Source organism: Geotrypetes seraphini, chromosome 12, assembly GCF_902459505.1.
Source record: "Geotrypetes seraphini chromosome 12, aGeoSer1.1, whole genome shotgun sequence".
In the NCBI taxonomy this organism is placed as follows: domain Eukaryota; kingdom Metazoa; phylum Chordata; class Amphibia; order Gymnophiona; family Dermophiidae; genus Geotrypetes; species Geotrypetes seraphini.
The window spans coordinates 55,475,335-55,494,594 of NC_047095.1; the positions used below are offsets into that span (position 1 = coordinate 55,475,335).

A 19,260-nucleotide genomic window follows, 5' to 3' on the forward strand; every position below is an offset into this window, starting at 1 on the left:
TGTCGTAGACCATTGATTTGTCAAGAGCGCAAACGGTAGTTTAAAAAAGTGAGGAGGAGCAACCCCTAAACTTTGTTTATTTTAAGTAAAATTTTGTGTGTTTTTCATTTTTATATAAAGGAATAAAATTAGCCTTGTGGACAAATGAAATGTGTTAATTAATTTTTTGGGACCATTCTAATGTGCATTAGAGAATGACACGGGGACAAATTTTTCCCATCCCATTGAGAACTCATTTTCCCATCCCGGCAAGTTCTTTTCCTGCCCCATTCCTGCAAGCTCTGTCCTCATCTGCACAAACCTCAAACACTTGAAAATCCTAAGTAGCAACATTCTAGAGCTCAGACTGTGATGTCATAATGCCTCATTCCACCAATGCCTTAGCTCCGTCCTCACCTGCACAAGCCTCAAACACTTTAAAATCATAAGTAGAAACATTCTAGAGCTCAGACTGTGATGTCATAATGCCTCATTCCACCAATGCCTAAGCTCCGTCCTCATCTGCACAAGCCTCAAACACTTGAAAATCCTAAGTAGCAACATTCTAGAGCTCAGCTTGTGATGTCATAATGCCTCATTCCACCAATGCCTAAGCTCTGTCCTCATCTGCACAAGCCTCAAACCCTTGAAAATCCTAAGTAGCAACATTCTAGAGCTCAGATTGTGATGTCATAATGCCTCATTCCACCAATGCCTTAGCTCCGTCCTCACCTGCACAAGCCTCAAACACTTTAAAATCATAAGTAGAAACATTCTAGAGCTCAGCTTGTGATGTCATAATGCCTCATTCCACCAATGCCTAAGCTCTGTCCTCATCTGCACAAGCCTCAAACCCTTGAAAATCCTAAGTAGCAACATTCTAGAGCTCAGATTGTGATGTCATAATGCCTCATTCCACCAATGCCTAAGCTCCGTCCTCATCTGCACAAGCCTCAAACACTTTAAAATCCTAAGTTTTTGAGGCTTGTGCAGTTAAGGCAGAGCTTATGGGAATGGGGCAAGGACAGGGACAGAGAAAGAACTCGCGGGGACAGGACAGAGAAATTCAGTTCCTGCGGAGACTGGAAAAAAATTGTCTCCGTGTCATTCTCTAATGTGCATACATTCTCACCCAATTTTCAAAGTTAACTCGTAAGTACATAATTATCGCAATACTGGGACAGACCAAAGGTTCATCAAGTCCAGTATCCTGTTTCCAACGGTGGTCAAACCAGGTTACAAGTGCCTGGCAATCCCAAACGGCAAAAATACATTTCATGCTGCTCGTTGCGAGTTTTACCTTGTGCTAGAAAATCCAGGGATGCTTTGAAATTACAACAGATCTGCAGTTTCTTACACTGCTGGAAATTTAGCCTCAAATGTCTCTGTTATAAGGCCCCTAACATTTCACAGAATGATTCTGCTAATATGATAACCAGCTATTTTGGGCAGGCTTGACATATAGAAAGAGAAAGGCTTAATTCAGTTTCTTGTGGACTTAGGTAAGGCATAGAAAATGAAATTCCAACCTCTTCATAATACTGGAGGAAAGGGATAGCAGAAGGTGACACAGATGTAAGAGGATTCCAGGACAAGGAAGCAGAGAGATCTGAAAGAAATTATTGACTTTGTTATTTCAGTCTTTTGATGCATGGACAGAACATTTCCTGAGTTACAAGCCTTCCCCAGGGCAGCTGGCCACATAGAGACGCAGCTGCATTGAACCATACCTCCACCCAGGAGACATTCCAAGAGGAACTGAAAGACATTCTTAAATTTCATTCCAGAGAGGCCTGCATTGTTAACCTTTTCCAGACCTTGGTATCTTGAATCGGTGGCCTCTGCAGGGTTGCCGCTTACCTGAAAGGGTTCCACCGACGGTCCCCTTGCCTTGACAATTCAGCACCCGAAGACTGCGTACGTTGGCTCCTCTGGCTACCCCGGCATCTCTGCCACTCACAACCCCGGCCATGTGGGTGCCGTGGCTGTCACACTTACTGGCCTGAGGGAGAAGTGTAGTCAATCAGTGCAAGGATATGCTTCTACCCAGAGTTTGTACACGCAGCATACAGAATCTTTCAAAGCAGTCGTGAATCATGTGAACTGCCACAGTTGTTGTCTTTGTTCTGTATTATCTCTAAAAACTGACCAGGGGTGGGATGGGCCGGATTAAAGGGTAGGTCCAGAGAAGGTCAGGGGGGGCCTGATGCACTGCTCCGATGACATCACATCATCTCCTGCGCAGCTCTTCTTCCTTTCCCCTCCACCCACCCCTCCGGCACCATCTCTCTCATCCCCCTCTCCCCCACCCCCCTGGGACTAGCAGCCACCCTCTCTGATCCATCTGCACCCATCCCTCTTCTGGTCAGTAACACCCCTTTCTATCTTCCTTCCTTCTGACCCTGAGTCGGCACCACCGCTTCCATTCAGTTCTCTCACCATCTGCATCGCTGTAGATAGTGGAAATCCGGCTATTCCTACACACAGACTAGAGAGCTGCACGGGAACGGGGACGACGGGAATCCCGCGGGACCCGCGGGCATCCCGCGGGTTCCCCCTTTGGGTCACGGGGATCCCGTGGGGACGCCCCTAGGGTCGCGGGGATCCCGTGGGGACGCCCCCTAGGGTCACGGGGATCACGTGGGGACGCCTCCGAGGGTCGCGGGGTTCCTGCGGGGCTGGATGTACTCAGTCGCGCGGCTCTTCTCCCTACCTTCTCTGCTTGCAGCACAGAGCCGAACGGAAGTCTTCCCGACGTCAGCGCTGACGTCGGAGGGGAGGGAGGGCTTAAACAAAGCCCTCCCTCCTTCCGACGTCAGCGCTGACGTCGGGAAGACTTCCGTTTGGCTCTGTGCTGCAGGCAGTGCAGGTAAGGAGGAGAGTAGCCTCGCGGTTCGAGTGGCTACCAAGGGAGGGGGCGGTCCGCCCCGCCCCGCCACACCCCGCCCCGGTTGCAGCACAGCCGGCCAGGTCCCCTTACTTTTGTGGCACTTCCCCGACCGACCGACAACAGCCCCGGTCCGACAATCCTCCCTGCCCTGTAGCCGCGAATCTAAATTATCTTCTTACAGCAGCTGTAATAAGGTAATTTAGATTCGCAGTTAAGGGCAGGGAGGTTTGTCGGACCGGGGCTGTTGTCAGTCGGTCGGGGAAGTGCCACAAAAGTAAGGGGACCTGGCCGGCTGTGCTGCACCCGGGGCGGTAGAGAAGGAGTGGGGAGAAGGACGCTGAAAGGCCATGGGGAAGACGGGAGGGGGGGGGGAAGGACTCTGAAAGCACTTGAAGACAGAGGAGGGAGAAGGACGCTGAAAGCACATGGGGAATACAAAGGGGTGGAGAAGGACGCTGAAAGGCCATGGGAAGGGGGGGGAGGACTCTGAAAGCACTTGTGGAAGACAGAGGGGGGAGAAGGACGCTGAAAGGACATGGGGAAGACGGGGGGGGGTGGAGAAGGACGCTGAAAGGCCATGGGGAAGACAGAGGGGGGAGAAGGACGCTGACAGGACATGGGGAAGATGGGGGGAGAAGGACGCTGAAAGAAAATGGGGAAGAGAGAGTAGGGAGAAGACCCTGGCAGGGAAGAAGACAGATGCCAGACTATGGGGGGAGCGGAGAGAAGAAGATGGGTGCCAGACCAATTTGGAAGGGGGAAGAAAGGGAGAGGCACAGTAACAGAGCAAATGGAAGATGCAGAAGGAAGAGAGACAGTGGATGGAAGGAATTGAATGAGAACATGAGGAAAGCAGAAACCAGGCAACAAAGGTAGGAAAAGAATTATATTTCTTTTTTTTTATTTGCTTCAGGATAAAGTAGTATATTAGTTGTGTTGATAAAAATTTATAAACATTAGAGGCTCTGGTAGAAACCCATTTGCAAAGTATGTATTCTTCCCAATTAATATTTTCAAATTAATAAAGTCTTTTTGCTTATTTGTAAATGGGTTTCTACCAGAGCCTTTAATTCAGTAGCATAATTAAATGAAATAACTATTTCTGAAGTTTATAGGGACGGGCGGGGACGGAGGGGATTCCTCACGGGGACGGGTGGGGACGGAGGGAATCCTCACGGGGACGGGTGGGGACGGGTGGGACTTTGGCGGGGACGGATGGGATTTCTGTCCCCGCGCAACTCTCTAACACAGACTCACGACCTTTGGCTAGGCCGCACCCCACCTCCGAGGAAATAGGAAGCTGCATAGAGAAAGTGGGGCGCAGCCTTGCCAAAGGTCGTGAGTGCGTATAAGAAAAGCTGCAGTGGAGGTTTCTACCATGGGCCAGTGAAGTAAATGCTCTGATGCTCATAGAATTCCTATGAACGTCAGAGCATTTACCTTGCCGGCCTGTGGTATAAACTTTTACCAATGGCTTTGTAAAAGGGGACCTAAATAACTAAGTAAAAATGTATTATTTATTCAGTTTTCTATACCATTCTCCCGGGGGAGCTCAGAATGGTTTACATGAATTTATTCAGGTACTCAAGCATTTTTCCCTGTCTTTCCTTGTGGTCTCACAATCTATCTAATGTACCTGAGGTAATGGGGGGGAATTAAGTGAATTGCCCAGGGTCACAAGGAGCAGCGTGGGTTTGAACCCACAACCTCAGGGTGCTGAGGCTGTAGCTTTTAACCACTGCACCACACTCTCCCCCAATGTAACTAAAAGTCTAAAACTGCTGGAAAGAAACTGCTAGAGAGATTATTCTGAAAATATTTGTGACATACTATATTTAAAATTGCCAAAACACTGGGCCATGACATTTTCTGTGTATATTTCCCGTGATCCCATGAGCAAGCCAAGTTCATGCATATGACTGCCCAAAAGCGTTAAAATAACACCCTCACTCACCTGTCTATAAAAACGAGTACCATCCTCCTCAGGGACATTCTCAAAATCTGTTACAAACACTTTCCCCTCTATCTCTCGATGGTTGCTCTGGATGCTGGTGTCCAGCAGGTACACCTCCACAAGGTCACCTTTATCTGGGCAAATGAACAACAAACTATATTCACACATAGGCCTCTCACTGTATCATTTCCAGATATCTTTCTTTTATATTGGATAAGAACATAAGAAAATAAAAACATAACATAAGAATTGCCACTGCTGGGTCAGACCAGTGGTCATCATGCACAGCAGTCCGCTCATGCGGTGGCCCTCCGGTCAAAGACTAGGGTGATGCAGACTTCAGGCCAGATCGGCGATCTCCAACTTTTTTTCCACGTAAAGCAGTGTTTCTCAACTCGGCCCTGGAGAACCCCCTTCGCCAGTCAGGTTTTCAGGATATCCACAATGAATTTGCATAAACTTGATTTGCTTACACTGCCTCCATTCTATGCAAATTTCTTTCATGCGTATTCATGGTGGATATCTTGAAAACCTGACTGGCAAGGACAGCTAGGAATGATAAAGAAGGGAATCATGAACAGATCGGAGAAGGTTATCATGCCGCTGTACCGGGCCATGGTGCACCCTCACCTGGAGTTCTGCGTACAGCACTGGTCACCGTACATGAAGAAGGACACGGTACTACTCGAAAGACTCAAGAGAAGAGCGACTAAGATGTTAAGGGGTTGGAGTTGCTGCCGTACAGTGAAACTGGGCCTTTTCTCCCTCGAACAGAGGAGATTGAGAGGGGACATGGTCAAAACATTCAAGGTACTGAAGGGGATAGACTTAGTAGATAAAGACAGGTTGTTCACCCTCTCCAAGGTAGAGAGAACGAGAGGGCACTCTCTAAAGTTAAAAGGGGATAGATTCCGTACAAACGTAAGGAAGTTCTTCTTCACCCAGAGAGTGGTAGAAAACTTGAATGCTCTTCCGGAGGCTGTTATAGGGGAAAACACCCTCCAGGGATTCAAGACAAAGTTAGACAAGTTCCTGCTGAACCAGAACGTACGCAGGTAGGCCTAGTCTTAGTTAGGGCACTGGTTTTTGACCTAAGGGCCACCGTGGGAGCGGACTACTGGGCAGGATGGATCACTGGTCTGACCCAGCAGCGGTAATTCTTATGTTCTTATGGGTACTCCAGGACTGAGTTGAGAAACACTGATGTAAAGGGCCACAATGTGAACATGAGAAAGCTCCGAGGGCCACCCAAAAATTTCAAGCTTATATATACTACTAAATTTCGTAAACCTCCTTCACCTGCTTGTTCAGAATGAGTATTAAATATGAATATTAATATCATTGGAGTAGCGAGGGTGAGAAGCGCCTGGGCCGTGGCACCCTTCCCCCGCCCTATTCTCTGCTCCACGCTCCTTCCCCATCCCCCCCTGTGCCCCCCCCTTCCCTTCCCCACACCTCTTTAACTTCCCCGGTGTGAGCAACATCACCAACTCGCTGCCAGCACCGGTGTCAGCTCTCCCTCTGACGTCACTTCCAGAAGGGATGTCAGAGGGAGAGTCGACACCAGCACAAGCAGCAGGTTGGAGTTGCTGCTCGCGTCGGGAAAGAGCTAGAGGCGCGGTGAAGGCACGCGCACAGCAGGGGGGGGGAGTGGGAAAGAGCAGGGGGAGCGTAGGATGGTGCCGGCGCCTCCACCAAGACAGTGCCCAGGGTGGACTGCCCCCCTCGCCTCCCAATACTATGCAACTGACTAATATGGATTCTCCAACACTTCAAAGATACAGTTTAAAATGTCATTTTATTTTGGATCGTCAACAATAGCAAGCTCCATTAATGAGACGCCTGAGTGACACTTAAGAGACTGCTTGTAGCTCCCGTATCGAGTGGACAAGACTTCAATTTGATGAGAAGTTTGAGGGCTGCAATGGAGGACATCGGGGGCCGCACGCTGGAGATCACTGGGCCGGATCACCATTGGCTCCAGGGCTCTAACACCACATTTGCCACTTACGGGGTAATTCTCAAAAGAAGTTGAGTGCCAGGAAGCTGAGCGCGAAGCGCAGATTCTAGAATGGTCATTGCGCACACAATTGCGGTTATAAAATACTAGCACGCATGTGCAGTGGCGTAGTGAGGGGGTGGTCCGTCCCGGGCGCCATCTTGGTGGGTCTGGCACCCATCTTCCTCTCTACCCCCCACTCCCCAGCCTCTTGCGCGCCTTTGCTAACCCCCCTCCCCCCATGCCTCTAGCTCGTCGCAGGCATGAACAGCAACTCCAACCTGTGTCAGCCATCCCTCCGATGCCGCTTCTGGGTCCCATGTTAGAAGGACAGCCAACGCGGGCAGCAGGTTGGTGATGCCGCTCGCGCCGGGAAAGTTAAAGAGGTACGGGGAAACTGAGCGCCTCTCACCCTCGCCACGTCACTGCTCACATGCCTAACTTTAGGGGTGAGCACTTACATTAGCCAAACAGCTGGTGTAAATTCTCGCACATAACTGTAGGAACTTAGGTGCGTCATTTAGGTATTCTAGAGCCCACATGTACAACTGTCAAGAGAGTGGGCGCAGTGGTTAAAGCTACAGCCTCAGCGCCCTGAGGTCATGGGCTCATGCTGCTCCTTGTGACTCCTGGGCAAGTCACTTAATCCCCCATTGCCCCAGGTACATTAGATAGATTGTGAGCCCACCAGGGCAGACAAGGAAAAATGCTTGAGTACCTGAATAAATTCATGTAAACTGTTCTGAGCTCACTATAGGAAACTGAATAAATAAATAATGTGAAAAGTCTCAGCCTCTCATAACCAGAGCTGGTATTGTGACATCATAATGCCTCATTCCACCAATATGAGCCAACCTCATCAGTGATGTCACAATGGCTTGATTGTCCCATACTTGTCTCACTTTTACTATGCTTTGATTTCTAGAGTGGTGCAGTGGTTAAAGCTACAGCCTCAGGCACCCTCAGGTTGTGGTTCAAACCCATGCTGCTCCTTGTGACCCTCACTTAATCCTCCCCATTGCCCCAGGTACATTAGACAGACTGTGAGCCCACCAGGACGGACAAGGAAAAATGCTTGCGTATCTGAATAAATTCATATAAACCATTCTGAGTTCCCCTGGGGTAACGGTATAGAAAATTGAATAAATAACTAAGAGACACCCTTGACCCACCTCAAGGTTCGCGTGAGCCATTCAGACAGCCGCTTAATGCCGAGTAGCAGCGGCGGCGCCAAAGCGTGCTCCTACTCGATACTGCTCAGCGGCTGAAGCCGGAACTCGTGATGCAGAGCGAGCAACCAGGTTAGCAGTGGGGCAGGAGCACAGAAAGCTTGCACCTGCCCGCCACACCTCTGGACCAGCAGGGATTTCAGCGGCAGAGGAAGTATGATGGACAGGGCAGAGGGGGGGGGGACAGAGTGGCAAGCCTGGTGGGGAAGGGAGGCAAAGGGGCTGTGTGCAGTGCCTGGCAGGGAGGGGGCTGCAGGGGTGGGGGCTGGGTGCAGAGTCCGACAGAGGAGGGAGGATTGCTGGGTGCAGATCCTGGCAGGACACTTGAACATTAAGCCGCCCAACTTATATTCGAGTCAACCATTTTTCTTCCCTTTTTGGGAGGAAAATGAGGGTCTCGACTTATATTCAAGTATATACGGTAAGTGATGCTAGGCATCTGAGTTAAGAGCCGGTGAATTAGGCTAATAAAGCCTGAGCTAATATTCTGGTGCCTGCCTCTAGAACGCCTAAGCACACCTGAGTGCCGTCAGGCGGGATTCTATAAGCGGCACCCAGAGGTTGATTGAGAACCGCGCCAAGCAGTATCTACATTACATTACATTGGTGTCTTCTATCCCACCAATACCTTCATTTCTAGGCGGTTTACAACAAGAAATATAGCCTGGGCATTCCCAGGGAGAATACAAGGTTGATATTGGATCTGGGGAGGGTCGATACCGTTTGGTTAAATCATTTGACAAATTTTTTGAATGTTTTCAGTTCTTTCCTGAATGTTTTTGTAGTTGGGGCATCGTGGTCAGTAGATTTGAGAGGTGGCGGTCTATTTTCACTACTCTGGCGGCTAGTAGACCGTCGTATATTTTTTTGCTTTGCATGCCTTTGATTGGGGGGGGGGGTAAGTGTCCTTGAGTTCTCCTTGCTCTGGATGTGTTTTTCCTGATTAGGCGCTTGCTCAGATAGCTTGGTCCGTTTCCATTTAGGGCTTTGATTAGGGTGCGGTAGAATTTGCATTGTTTGCGTGCTTGTACTGGGAGCCAGTGTGAGTCTTGGAAAGCTGAGGTAGGCGTTTACAGAATTTGGCCCTATGGTCTCACGCAGCAATCATAGAAACATAGAAACATGACGGCAGAAAAGGGCTATAGCCCATCAAGTCTGCCCACTCTACTGACCCACCCCATCAAGTCTGAGTACTAATGACCTAGTTCCTCAACTCGACCCTCGTAAGGATCCTACTAGGGCATTCCATTTATTCTTAAAGTCAATAACGCTGGTGGCCTTGATCACCTGCTCTGGAAGCTTGTTCCAGTGATCTACAACCCTTTCTGTGAAGAAATACTTCCTTATGTCACTATCGAATTTCCCTCCTCTGAGTTTGAACGGATGCCCCCTTGTGACCGAGGGTCCCTTGAGAAAGAAGATGTCTTCTTCCACCTCGACACGTCCCATGATGTATTTAAATGTCTCAATCATGTCCCCCCTCTCCCTGCGCTCCTCTAGAGTGTAGAGCTGCAATTTGTTTAGTCTTTCTTCGTACGAGAGACCCTTGAGCCCCGAGATCATCCTAGTGGCCGTCCGCTGAACCGACTCAATCCTGCACTAACCAGTTAAGTGTGCAGGATCGTGGACACCAGACATGTGACGAGCATGCTGTTTTACTGGTCTCAATGAACCACTCGGTTTTGTAGATGGTTGCTGAATACTGCAGTTATCCATATAGCTGGGTGTTCTGCTCTATATCTGAATGGACGAGACTGTGGTGAGTGGTTAGGGCCACTCACCACTCTCGGCACCCTGAGGTTGGCGTTCAATCCCCATGTTGCTCCTTGTGACCATGGGTGAGCCACTTAATCCTCCACTACCCCAGGTATATTAGATAGATTGTGAGCCCACAGGACAGATAGGGAAAATGTATGGAAACCACATGACATGTATGGAAACCATTTAGAGTGCGATAATAAAACTACAAAAAGGAAGTATACAAATCCCTTTCCCTTACACCTGTTATATAATGCTGCAGGAGTTAGATGTATTTTTGCCTACCCTCTGCTGGAAATCCATGGATTAGAGGCTTATATGATTCCTGGGAGCTGCTAAATGTTCAAGGCCCTTCAAATAGTGACCCAGTCCCAGTGAGCACTCTGAAAAAAGAGCTGGGATCCTAGCTGCAACTAGACCAGCCACACCCACCCATGTTCTACAAATGACGCAACCGTTGGCCCAGTTTTTCCTTCTGCAACATGTCTCTTTCCTCCTATTTTCTGTCGGCGTTTCCATCTGACACTTTTTTAATTGCAGGACCACCAACACCTACAGCATCTATCAGTAGCGCCTATCACAATGTCCTGTTTTTTTTCTCATCTGACCTTTCCCTTACGAGAACCTCCCTGGAAAAAAGAAGTCTGTTAATCATTTATTCCAAATCAATACCAAACTAGTCCAAAATGCCAAGTGAGAGGTGAGGGGCCGGACCTTGCATTACACAACAGTCTGCTGTATAAACACATTTCCATTCAAGATTGGGCAAGGGTAGCAAGTACCCTAGACAAACCTTCAGCGTTGCATCCTCCCATCTCAATTAATTATCAGACCCCTATTCTGCAGCCTCCACCAAAATTTTATTTCATGCGGATAGCGTAGCTGGTTTTATGAAAGGTTTGGACAAGTTCCTGGAGGAAAAGTCCATAGTCTGTTTGAGAAAGACATGGGGGAAGCCACTGCTTGCCCTGGATCGGTAGCATGGAATGTTACTACTCCTTGGGTTTTGGCCAGGTAGTAGTGACCTGGATTGGCCACCGTGAGAACAAGCTACTGGGCTAGATGGACCATTGTTCTAACCTAGTAAAGCCATTCTTATGTTCTTACCCAAACATCCTATAAAGTTAAAGTACGCACTGATAGTTCTTTGAGTTTGTAATGTCGTTAGGATCGATTGTTCTGCTTTGATTACAACTGTTCTTTGCCACTCGTAAGAAGCTGCCACCCCAGGTGTCTGCTTAGTCTTGCTTACTGGTTGGGCTGGCCGTAACTTTCATTAGCTAGACAACAAGAAGGCAAGGAAGGTGTCTTTTCAACCAAATGTTCAAGTCTTTATTCAGAAAAAGGTTAGTCCCAATAAGGATCCCAGTTTCGTCGAATGATGTACGCCTTCCTCAGGGGACGCTAACATAAATAATACCACACGTGAAAAATACATTTAAAAACAAGTCGAGGGCACTCAGAGTGACCGAGTGACATAATAAAGTGTTTTTGTAATTTGAGATGGGGGAGAAGGAGGGCAGTATGATAGGTTATTAAGGGGAGAGAGACAGAAATAAAGAAATGAGACAGGGGGCCAGGGAGAGAGACAGAAAGAAAGAAAGACACACAGACAGACAGCAGGCCAGGGAGAGAGACAGAAAGAAAGAAAGACACACAGACAGACAGCGGGCCAGGGAGAGAGACAGAAAGAAAGAAAGAAAGACACACAGACAGACAGCGGGCCAGGGAGAGAGAAAGAAAGACACACAGACAGACAGCGGGCCAGGGAGAGAGAGAGAAAGAAAGAAAGAAAGACACACAGACAGACAGCGGGCCAGGGAGAGAGACAGAAAGAAAGAAAGACACACAGACAGACAGCGGGCCAGGGAGAGAGACAGAAAGAAAGAAAGACACACAGACAGACAGCGGGCCAGGGAGAGAGACAGAAAGAAAGAAAGACACACAGACAGACAGCGGGCCAGGGAGAGAGACAGAAAGAAAGAAAGACACACAGACAGACAGCGGGCCAGGGAGAGAGACAGAAAGAAAGAAAGACACACAGACAGACAGCGGGCCAGGGAGAGAGACAGAAAGAAAGAAAGACACACAGACAGACAGCGGGCCAGGGAGAGAGACAGAAAGAAAGAAAGTCACACAGACAGACAGCGGGCTAGGGAGAGAGAAAGAAAGAAAGAAAGACACACAGACAGACAGCGGCCAGAGAGAGAGATAGAAAGAAAGACAGACAGAGGCCAAGGAGAGAGACAGAAAGAAAGAAAGAAAGAAAAACACACAGACAGACAGCGGCCAGGGAGAGAGATAGAAAGAAAGAAAGACACAAAGACAGACAGAGGGCCAGGGAGAGAGACAAAAAGAAAGAAAGACACACAGACAGACAGCGGCCAGGGAGAGAGATAGAAAGAAAGAAAGACACAAAGACAGACAGAGGGCCAGGGAGAGAGACAAAAAGAAAGAAAGACACACAGACAGACAGCGGCCAGAGAGAGAGATAGAAAGAAAGACAGACAGAGGCCAAGGAGAGAGACAGAAAGAAAGAAAGAAAAGCACACAGACAGACAGCGGGCCAGGGAGAGAGACAGAAAGAAAGAAAGACACACAGACAGACACCAGGCCAGGGAGAGAGACAGAAAGAAAGAAAGACACAAAGACAGACAGAGGGCCAGGGAGAGAGACAAAAAGAAAGAAAGACACACCGACAGACAGCGGCCAGGGAGAGAGACAGAAAGAAAGAAAGACAGACAGCGGCCAAGGAGAGAGACAGAAAGAAAGAAAGAAATGCCTAAGTCTACACATCTATTCTAGCACCCGTTAATGTAACGGGCTTAAACACTAGTTTTCTTATAAGATCCCAAGTAGATGATATTACAGTAATCTAAGATGAACAAAATTAATGACTGTACCAGTAATCTAAATGATACTGGGTCAAAATACTTTTCCACAAAAACAAAAAAGCATTTTTTTACCAGTACGTCGGTATGCTCAACCAGTGTTAGATGACGATCTAACGTGACTCCCAGAGTTTTGATGGACGTTTCTATCGGGTAATCATGTCCATTGAGATGAAGTAACGTATCTGTGATTTGATCATTACTTGCTGTTCTCCTGTTTGCCTGCCTAACTTTCATTATTCATTTTTCAGGCTACCTTGCTCGAGCTCAGAGAAGACTGAGGCTGCCCCCTCGCCTCTCTCACATATTATATTCGAGACCGGCAGGTTTTCCTTTTAGTTACTTATTAGAGCGTGGCTGTTTTCTCTTCCTGCGTTAAGTATCAACCGCCCTGGTGTTTTGGGTTTTGTATTTTGAAACGTTTGTGGTATTCATGACAGCACACTGTGACAACATAACACAAGGAAAATGGTGCTTACTTGGAGGGCTGTACTGATTAGTTACGGGCCGAGATGGGACGATTCTGTCAAGGTTCCAGGGAACACTCTGTGCAAATGTGAATGAGTCTTCTTCAATGTAAGCCACATGAGGTAATCTGAGTGCCTACAAAAACAAGGAAACTGCTTTGATTTGATCTACAGGCTGAAAAGCCACAGAAAATTGCATGAACTGCTTATCCCCTAGTCACAGCATCCAGAAATACGTAGCAAATGACACCCTTTTTTTTGCATTCGTGAAAACAACCCCGCCTGGAGGCAGCGTCAGTGAAAATGTCACGGATAAAGGTCAAGCGCCTAGATTGGCGCACCTAGCCCATCTAGGTACCAAACTTAGGGCTCCTTTTACTAAGGTGCGCTAGTGTTTGTAACGCGCGCACAAGATTATCAAGTTTATCAAGTTTATTAACAAAATTTGATTAATCGCCTATTATAATCACTAAGCGATGTACATAACAAAAATGAAGTAAAAAGGGATTAACAATTTAACAATAAAAACATTTAACTTGAACAAACATATAGTTGGGAAGGAAAAGATAAAAGTTACAATTTTTGTTTGGGGTAGAATGAAGGAAATAACAATAGGTAAAGGGGAGTAATAACCTCAGCATTTATAAATATACTATGCTTTAAACATTAAAAGCATCTCTAAATAAATAAGATTTTAAAAGTTTTTTAAATATTAAAATATCTTTTTCATTACGAATATATTGGGGAAGGGCATTCCACCATAGGGGGCCTGTCAAGGAAAAAATATCGGCCCTTCTTGTACCAATAATTTTCAGGGAAGGTACAGAGAGAAGATTCTGGTTGGAGGAACGAAGTGAGCGTTGTGTGTTATAAGGTATCAAGAGTCTAGATATGAATTGGGGTTCACCGCATACTAAAGTTTTAAAGATAAGTAGGATTATTTTAAATGTGATTCTATGACTAATAGGTAGCCAATGAGAATCTATCAACAGCGGAGAAACATGATCATATTTCTTTGCATTGTATATTAACTTTATTGCAGTATTTTGAATCAATTGTAATCTCCTTTTTTCTTTCAATGATATGTTAAGAAAGAGAGAATTGCAGTAATCGAGTTTCGATATTACTAATGAATGAATTAGTATTGTGATAGATTTAGGAGTCAGAAATTTGGATATTGATCTAATACGGCGTAATTTAAAAAAACAGTTTTTAACAGTAAGAGAAATATGATCATGATAAGTGAATTACGCCGAGAATCTTAATTGAAGGAACTAAATTTAGTGTGGCTTGACAAAGTTATATCGTTCCTCCAAGTAAATAATACGGCTTTCGTCTTCTTTATGTTAAGCGTGCGCTAGCCGAAAAATTACCCCCTGGTTAAAAGGAGGCGGTAGCAGCTAGCGCACGTGGCATTTTAGGGCGCGCTAAAACCGCAAACCCTTAATTTTCTTAATTAGCTTAATTGGCACTGATAACTGAAAGTGCCCTCTAACTTATCCCACCCTTTTATGAAGCCGCGCTAAGCGTTTTTAATCGCCGGCTGCCGCGGTAAAAGCTCCCACGCTCATAAGAGTTCTATGAGCGTCGCCGCTTTTACCACCACGGCTGGCGATAAAAAGCCTAACATGGCTTCATAAAAGGTGTGGGGGGGGGTGGGGTTTAATGAGTAAATTGGCTTCAATTATGAGCTTTAACAAAACAATTTACTAATTGCTTCTCTTATAGAGTTTCCACCCAAATTCCTCTTACCATATCCAACATGTCACTGCTCATCTTCACCACGAAGCCACGGAAGAGCTCGTGGAAGACATATAGAATCTTGGTCAGGTAGCCGTGCTTTGCGGCCCTCGCTTGCAGTCTGTGGATGGTGCGCTCCGTCTGGGATCTGTGAGTGTGCTCTTTCAGTACCACGATATACTGCCCGGAAAATCTCCAGGCGTCCTGGATTCAGAGAAGAAAAAGAATATTTGTAAGCTGGAATTGCTCCAGCAAATGAACAGTTCTGTTTATTCAGTAAAGTTATGTTATGTTAATCGGGTTTTCTATTCCGCCTTTACCTATTCAGTTCAAGGTCGGATTACGTTACAAGAGGTTGGGTCAGTTACTCAGGAAGTTACAACTGACATAGACATTCAATAGGGTTGCTAGTACAGGTAGAGCAGGACAACTATTAATACAGTAAGGTCATAGCTACAAAAACATAGTTACAAGTACAAGTAGGTCATCGTTGGGTCTTCATTTTGTCCCAGGAGTTGCATTAGACAGTTTAGAGATGGGCTTTTACAATTACCGTTTCAGTTACTTCAGGGTTGGCTCCCTGTCTTGGTACAGAAATGGTACATGGAATAAATGATGAAACAGATTCTGTAACATAAAATATTTTTCTCATGCTTCGCAAGGGAGAACAAACAAAATCAAAGCTACGAGGACCGATTGAAAAGTAATGAGACTGCCTCTGTTTTTTTTTTTTTTTTCTTTCCACGCAGAAGACGTGGCAACGCTGTGCTGGTTCTCGTGAAGCTCATTCGTCGACGTTTCCGAACCTGCAGTTGGGACTGCTGCAGTCTTCATTGTTAAGTTACAGCGAGAGGAAGACGTGCCCGTGAGACTACGCCAGAGGTGCATGCCTGAAATTTCTGTTAAACTTGGAAAGAGTGTTTATGAATCTCTTGAAATGTTACGGTGGGAGCACTTCAAAGAGGGTAAGACGCGAGCGACTGACGAAGCACTTTCTGGGAGGCCCATCCATCACAAAACAATGATGTCACAGAACAGTCCATTGCACGTCTTTGAATCATTTTTGAAACACTGCAAAAAAAACGTATTGACTGTGAAGGGCACTTCTTTGGAAAAGAAAAATGTTCAGATCCTGTGGAATCATCTGATTCTGAAGTTTTAAAAAACAAACATTGAGCATTGAGATTAAGTAGTATATTTCTGCATCTCGATAGCCACGAATTTGGACTTGGAGATTACGATGTACAGCGTCAGCATCTATGAGACAAACTTTGTTATTCTTATTACATAGGATTTTTTGGACCCCAGTTCATTTGAATAAGGTAGATAGTTCTAAGTCTAATAGATGCTGGCATTGTCATATTGATATAGGGACCTTGGATCATCTGTTGTATTATTGTCCATTGATACTTAATTTCTGGAAGTCAATTTGGGAACTAATCAATATTATTCTTGAGTCACCAATCCCGTTAATCTACAAAGCCATAATTTGTGGTACAATATTGCATATTAAACCTTCTTTAGATAGATATAAAAGCCGGCTCTTCTTGATTATGACCGGAATAGCCATCCAGATAATTACGCGTAACTGGAAGAGTTATGACAGACTGAATTACACGTTTTGGAGGGCAAATATTTGTTCCACGTATAAATATGAGAGAATGAATGCGGAGTTTGGGGGTCTAGTATGACATTCAATAAGATATGGAGCCCATTAACTGCATATGTTGAATTGCAATGAATGTCAGGCATCTCCCTTTTTACAGATTCCTTACACATCCAGGGGGGAGGGGCGGAGTGGAAGGTATTTGGGTTTGCTAAAGGGATTTATCTATAATATTGTAATATTATATGCATGTGCAGTGTAATATGTGAGGAAGGGAGGGAGAAAAGGATTGGTAATGTATTCATTTTGTGTATTTTAAGTGCGTTATGTATAATGCTCATGTTTAATATATTTGTATTGCACTGTCAAAATTTGAAAATCAATAAAGAATTAAACAAAAAAAAAAAACCCAAACAGTCTCATTACTTTTCAATCAGCCCTCGTACATCATTCCAAATTCTCAACAACAGACAAATAAAGCCAACTAATAATTAATAGATCATATCAAGGCATTAATTAAAGTTATGTTTTATCTTCCTTAAGCTTTCAAAGGGGTGGCTGTGTGAGAGAAAGACAGATAATAGGAGGTGAAGTCATTTATTTTAAGAACACCGCATTGATAAAACCCAACACAGGAATGATTCACGATCATGGACTTTGGACAAGATGGTTTACAACAAACAGAGAAAGAACGGTAAGATGGATCAATGCGGACTGTACCGCACAAGACTGGAAATGGTTACACAGGTCATTGCTGGGTACGATGTGTGTCTTTTACACAGAAAGGCACAACAAGGAAGCAAGTGGCATCTGCTGGAAGCAATAAAAATTATACCAGAGGAACAGTGAGATCATAACCCTGACGGAACAGCAGAGAAAGTGACTGCTCTGTTCTACAAAAGTTAATCAATAAAATTAAAAATTACAAGGCAATACTGCTAGTACTACCTATGATTTCTATAGCCCCGTCAGATGTATGCAGTAGAGAATGACATGGTGACAAAATTCATCACCATTCCCGTCCCCGCGGATAACCGCGGGAAACCATTTTCATGTCATTCTTTAAGGAGAGAGGGAAGAATCGGAGTATGAATGGCCACAACCACTGACCCGCAAGCTTTACTTTGAAGAATGCTGGTGTGGAAGGACTGAGGTTGAAACAGACACTACAGAATGACAGTCTCTGGTATCCAGAGCAGATATTGTGATGTCATAATGCCTCATTCCACCAGTGCCTAAGAGCCAATCACATCAGTGATGTCACAATGGCTCACATAAGAATCAGAGTATGAATGGCTACAACCACTGACCCGCAAGCTTTGCTTTGAAGAATGCTGGTGTAGAAGGTTGAAATAGACACTAGAAAATGAGATGGATTATTTCCCGCGGTTATCCGCGGGGACGGGAACGGTGATGAATTTTGTCACCGTGTCATTCTCTAGTATGCAGCTCTGTACATTAATGTAAGAGACAGTCCCTTCTCGACAGAGCTTACAATTTAATCAAAACAGACAAACAGGACAAATAAGGGATTAGGGAATTACTTACAGTAAGAATTATTAAAATAGATAAGGGTAGGATTACCAGATTTTCTGTTTGGAAAATCCGGACCCGCCCCCAGGCCTGCCCATTCTCACCCCATCATTCCCCAGTCCCACCCCCAATCCCGCCCTAGCCACGCCCTCCCCCTGCTTGCTGTCGTCGGGAAGGAGGGCAATTTCATAGAAGCTTTTCAAAACCCGGACAAAGTGCCGGGTTTTGAAAAGCCATCCAGACCCCCGGACATGTCCAGGAAAATCCGAACGGCTGTCAGGAGTTAAAAGCAGCCTCAAAAAACCAGGCTTTCAGACTAGATTTGAATACAGCCAGAGACGGAGCTTGACGTACTGACTCAGGAAGTCTATTCCAGGCATAAAGTCTTACTAGTCTAATCTAATCTAATCCTTAGGTTTGTATACCGCATCATCTCCACATTCGTAGAGCTCGACGCAGTTCACAGTAGGAGAAATAGGAAGGAACTACACCAGAGGGTTAGAGGTAGAAGTGTGAAGAAAATTTAGAGGACTTGGGATGCCAAGATATAAGAGTTTCCTTGATTCCTAAGTTGGAGGGAGACTTACATTTTTTGAGAAAAGCCAGGTTTTCAGATGTTTGCGGAAAACTTGGAGAGAGCTTAAGTTCCGAAGAGGGGAGGTAAGGTTGTTCCAGAGCTCAGTGATTTTGAAGTGGAGGGAGGTCCCTAGCTTTCCTGTGTGGGAAATGCCTTTTAGCGAGGGGAAGGATAGTTTTAATTTGTGGGAGGATCTGGTGGTATTAGGGTTTGAGGAATTCCAAGAAAGAGGGATAGAGGGAGGGAGGATACCATATAGGATACCATATAGTCTAAGGGGCCTTTTTACTAAGCCTTGTTAAGCACTAATCCGCGCCTAATGCAGCATTCATTAATGGCGCATCCTGGGTTAGTTTTTGCTGTCTGCGCACACTGTGTGGGTTTTTTTTTATTTTGTGAAAGGGCATAGTATGGGAAGTGGTAACCAGTTAGTGCATGCACATTAGCCAGTTACTGCAGGGTTAACTGAAGAGCCCTTTTCACCTCCTAAATAGGTAACATTAGCACATGGCCATTAATGAAATGGCTGCAATAAAAATGGCCTTAGCTTGCAGGATAGATCCATGTAAGGCCACACTAAGACCATTTGTTACTGCAGCTTAGTAAAAAGACCCCAAGTTAATAAGTTTCCTGAGCA

The 19,260-nt window shown here is 45.8% G+C and overlaps 1 protein-coding gene across 1 annotated transcript in view; it reads right to left on the minus strand.

Moving 5' to 3' along the window:
• The window catches only part of PCSK9 (proprotein convertase subtilisin/kexin type 9), a 54,753-nt gene that overhangs the window by 23,277 nt on the left and 12,216 nt on the right, over window positions 1-19,260 (minus strand). Inside the window, 4 exon segments of the mRNA XM_033915231.1 lie at window positions 1,840-1,981; window positions 4,824-4,957; window positions 13,180-13,303; window positions 14,920-15,111. Of these exon segments, the coding sequence (XP_033771122.1) occupies window positions 1,840-1,981; window positions 4,824-4,957; window positions 13,180-13,303; window positions 14,920-15,111 (592 nt within the window).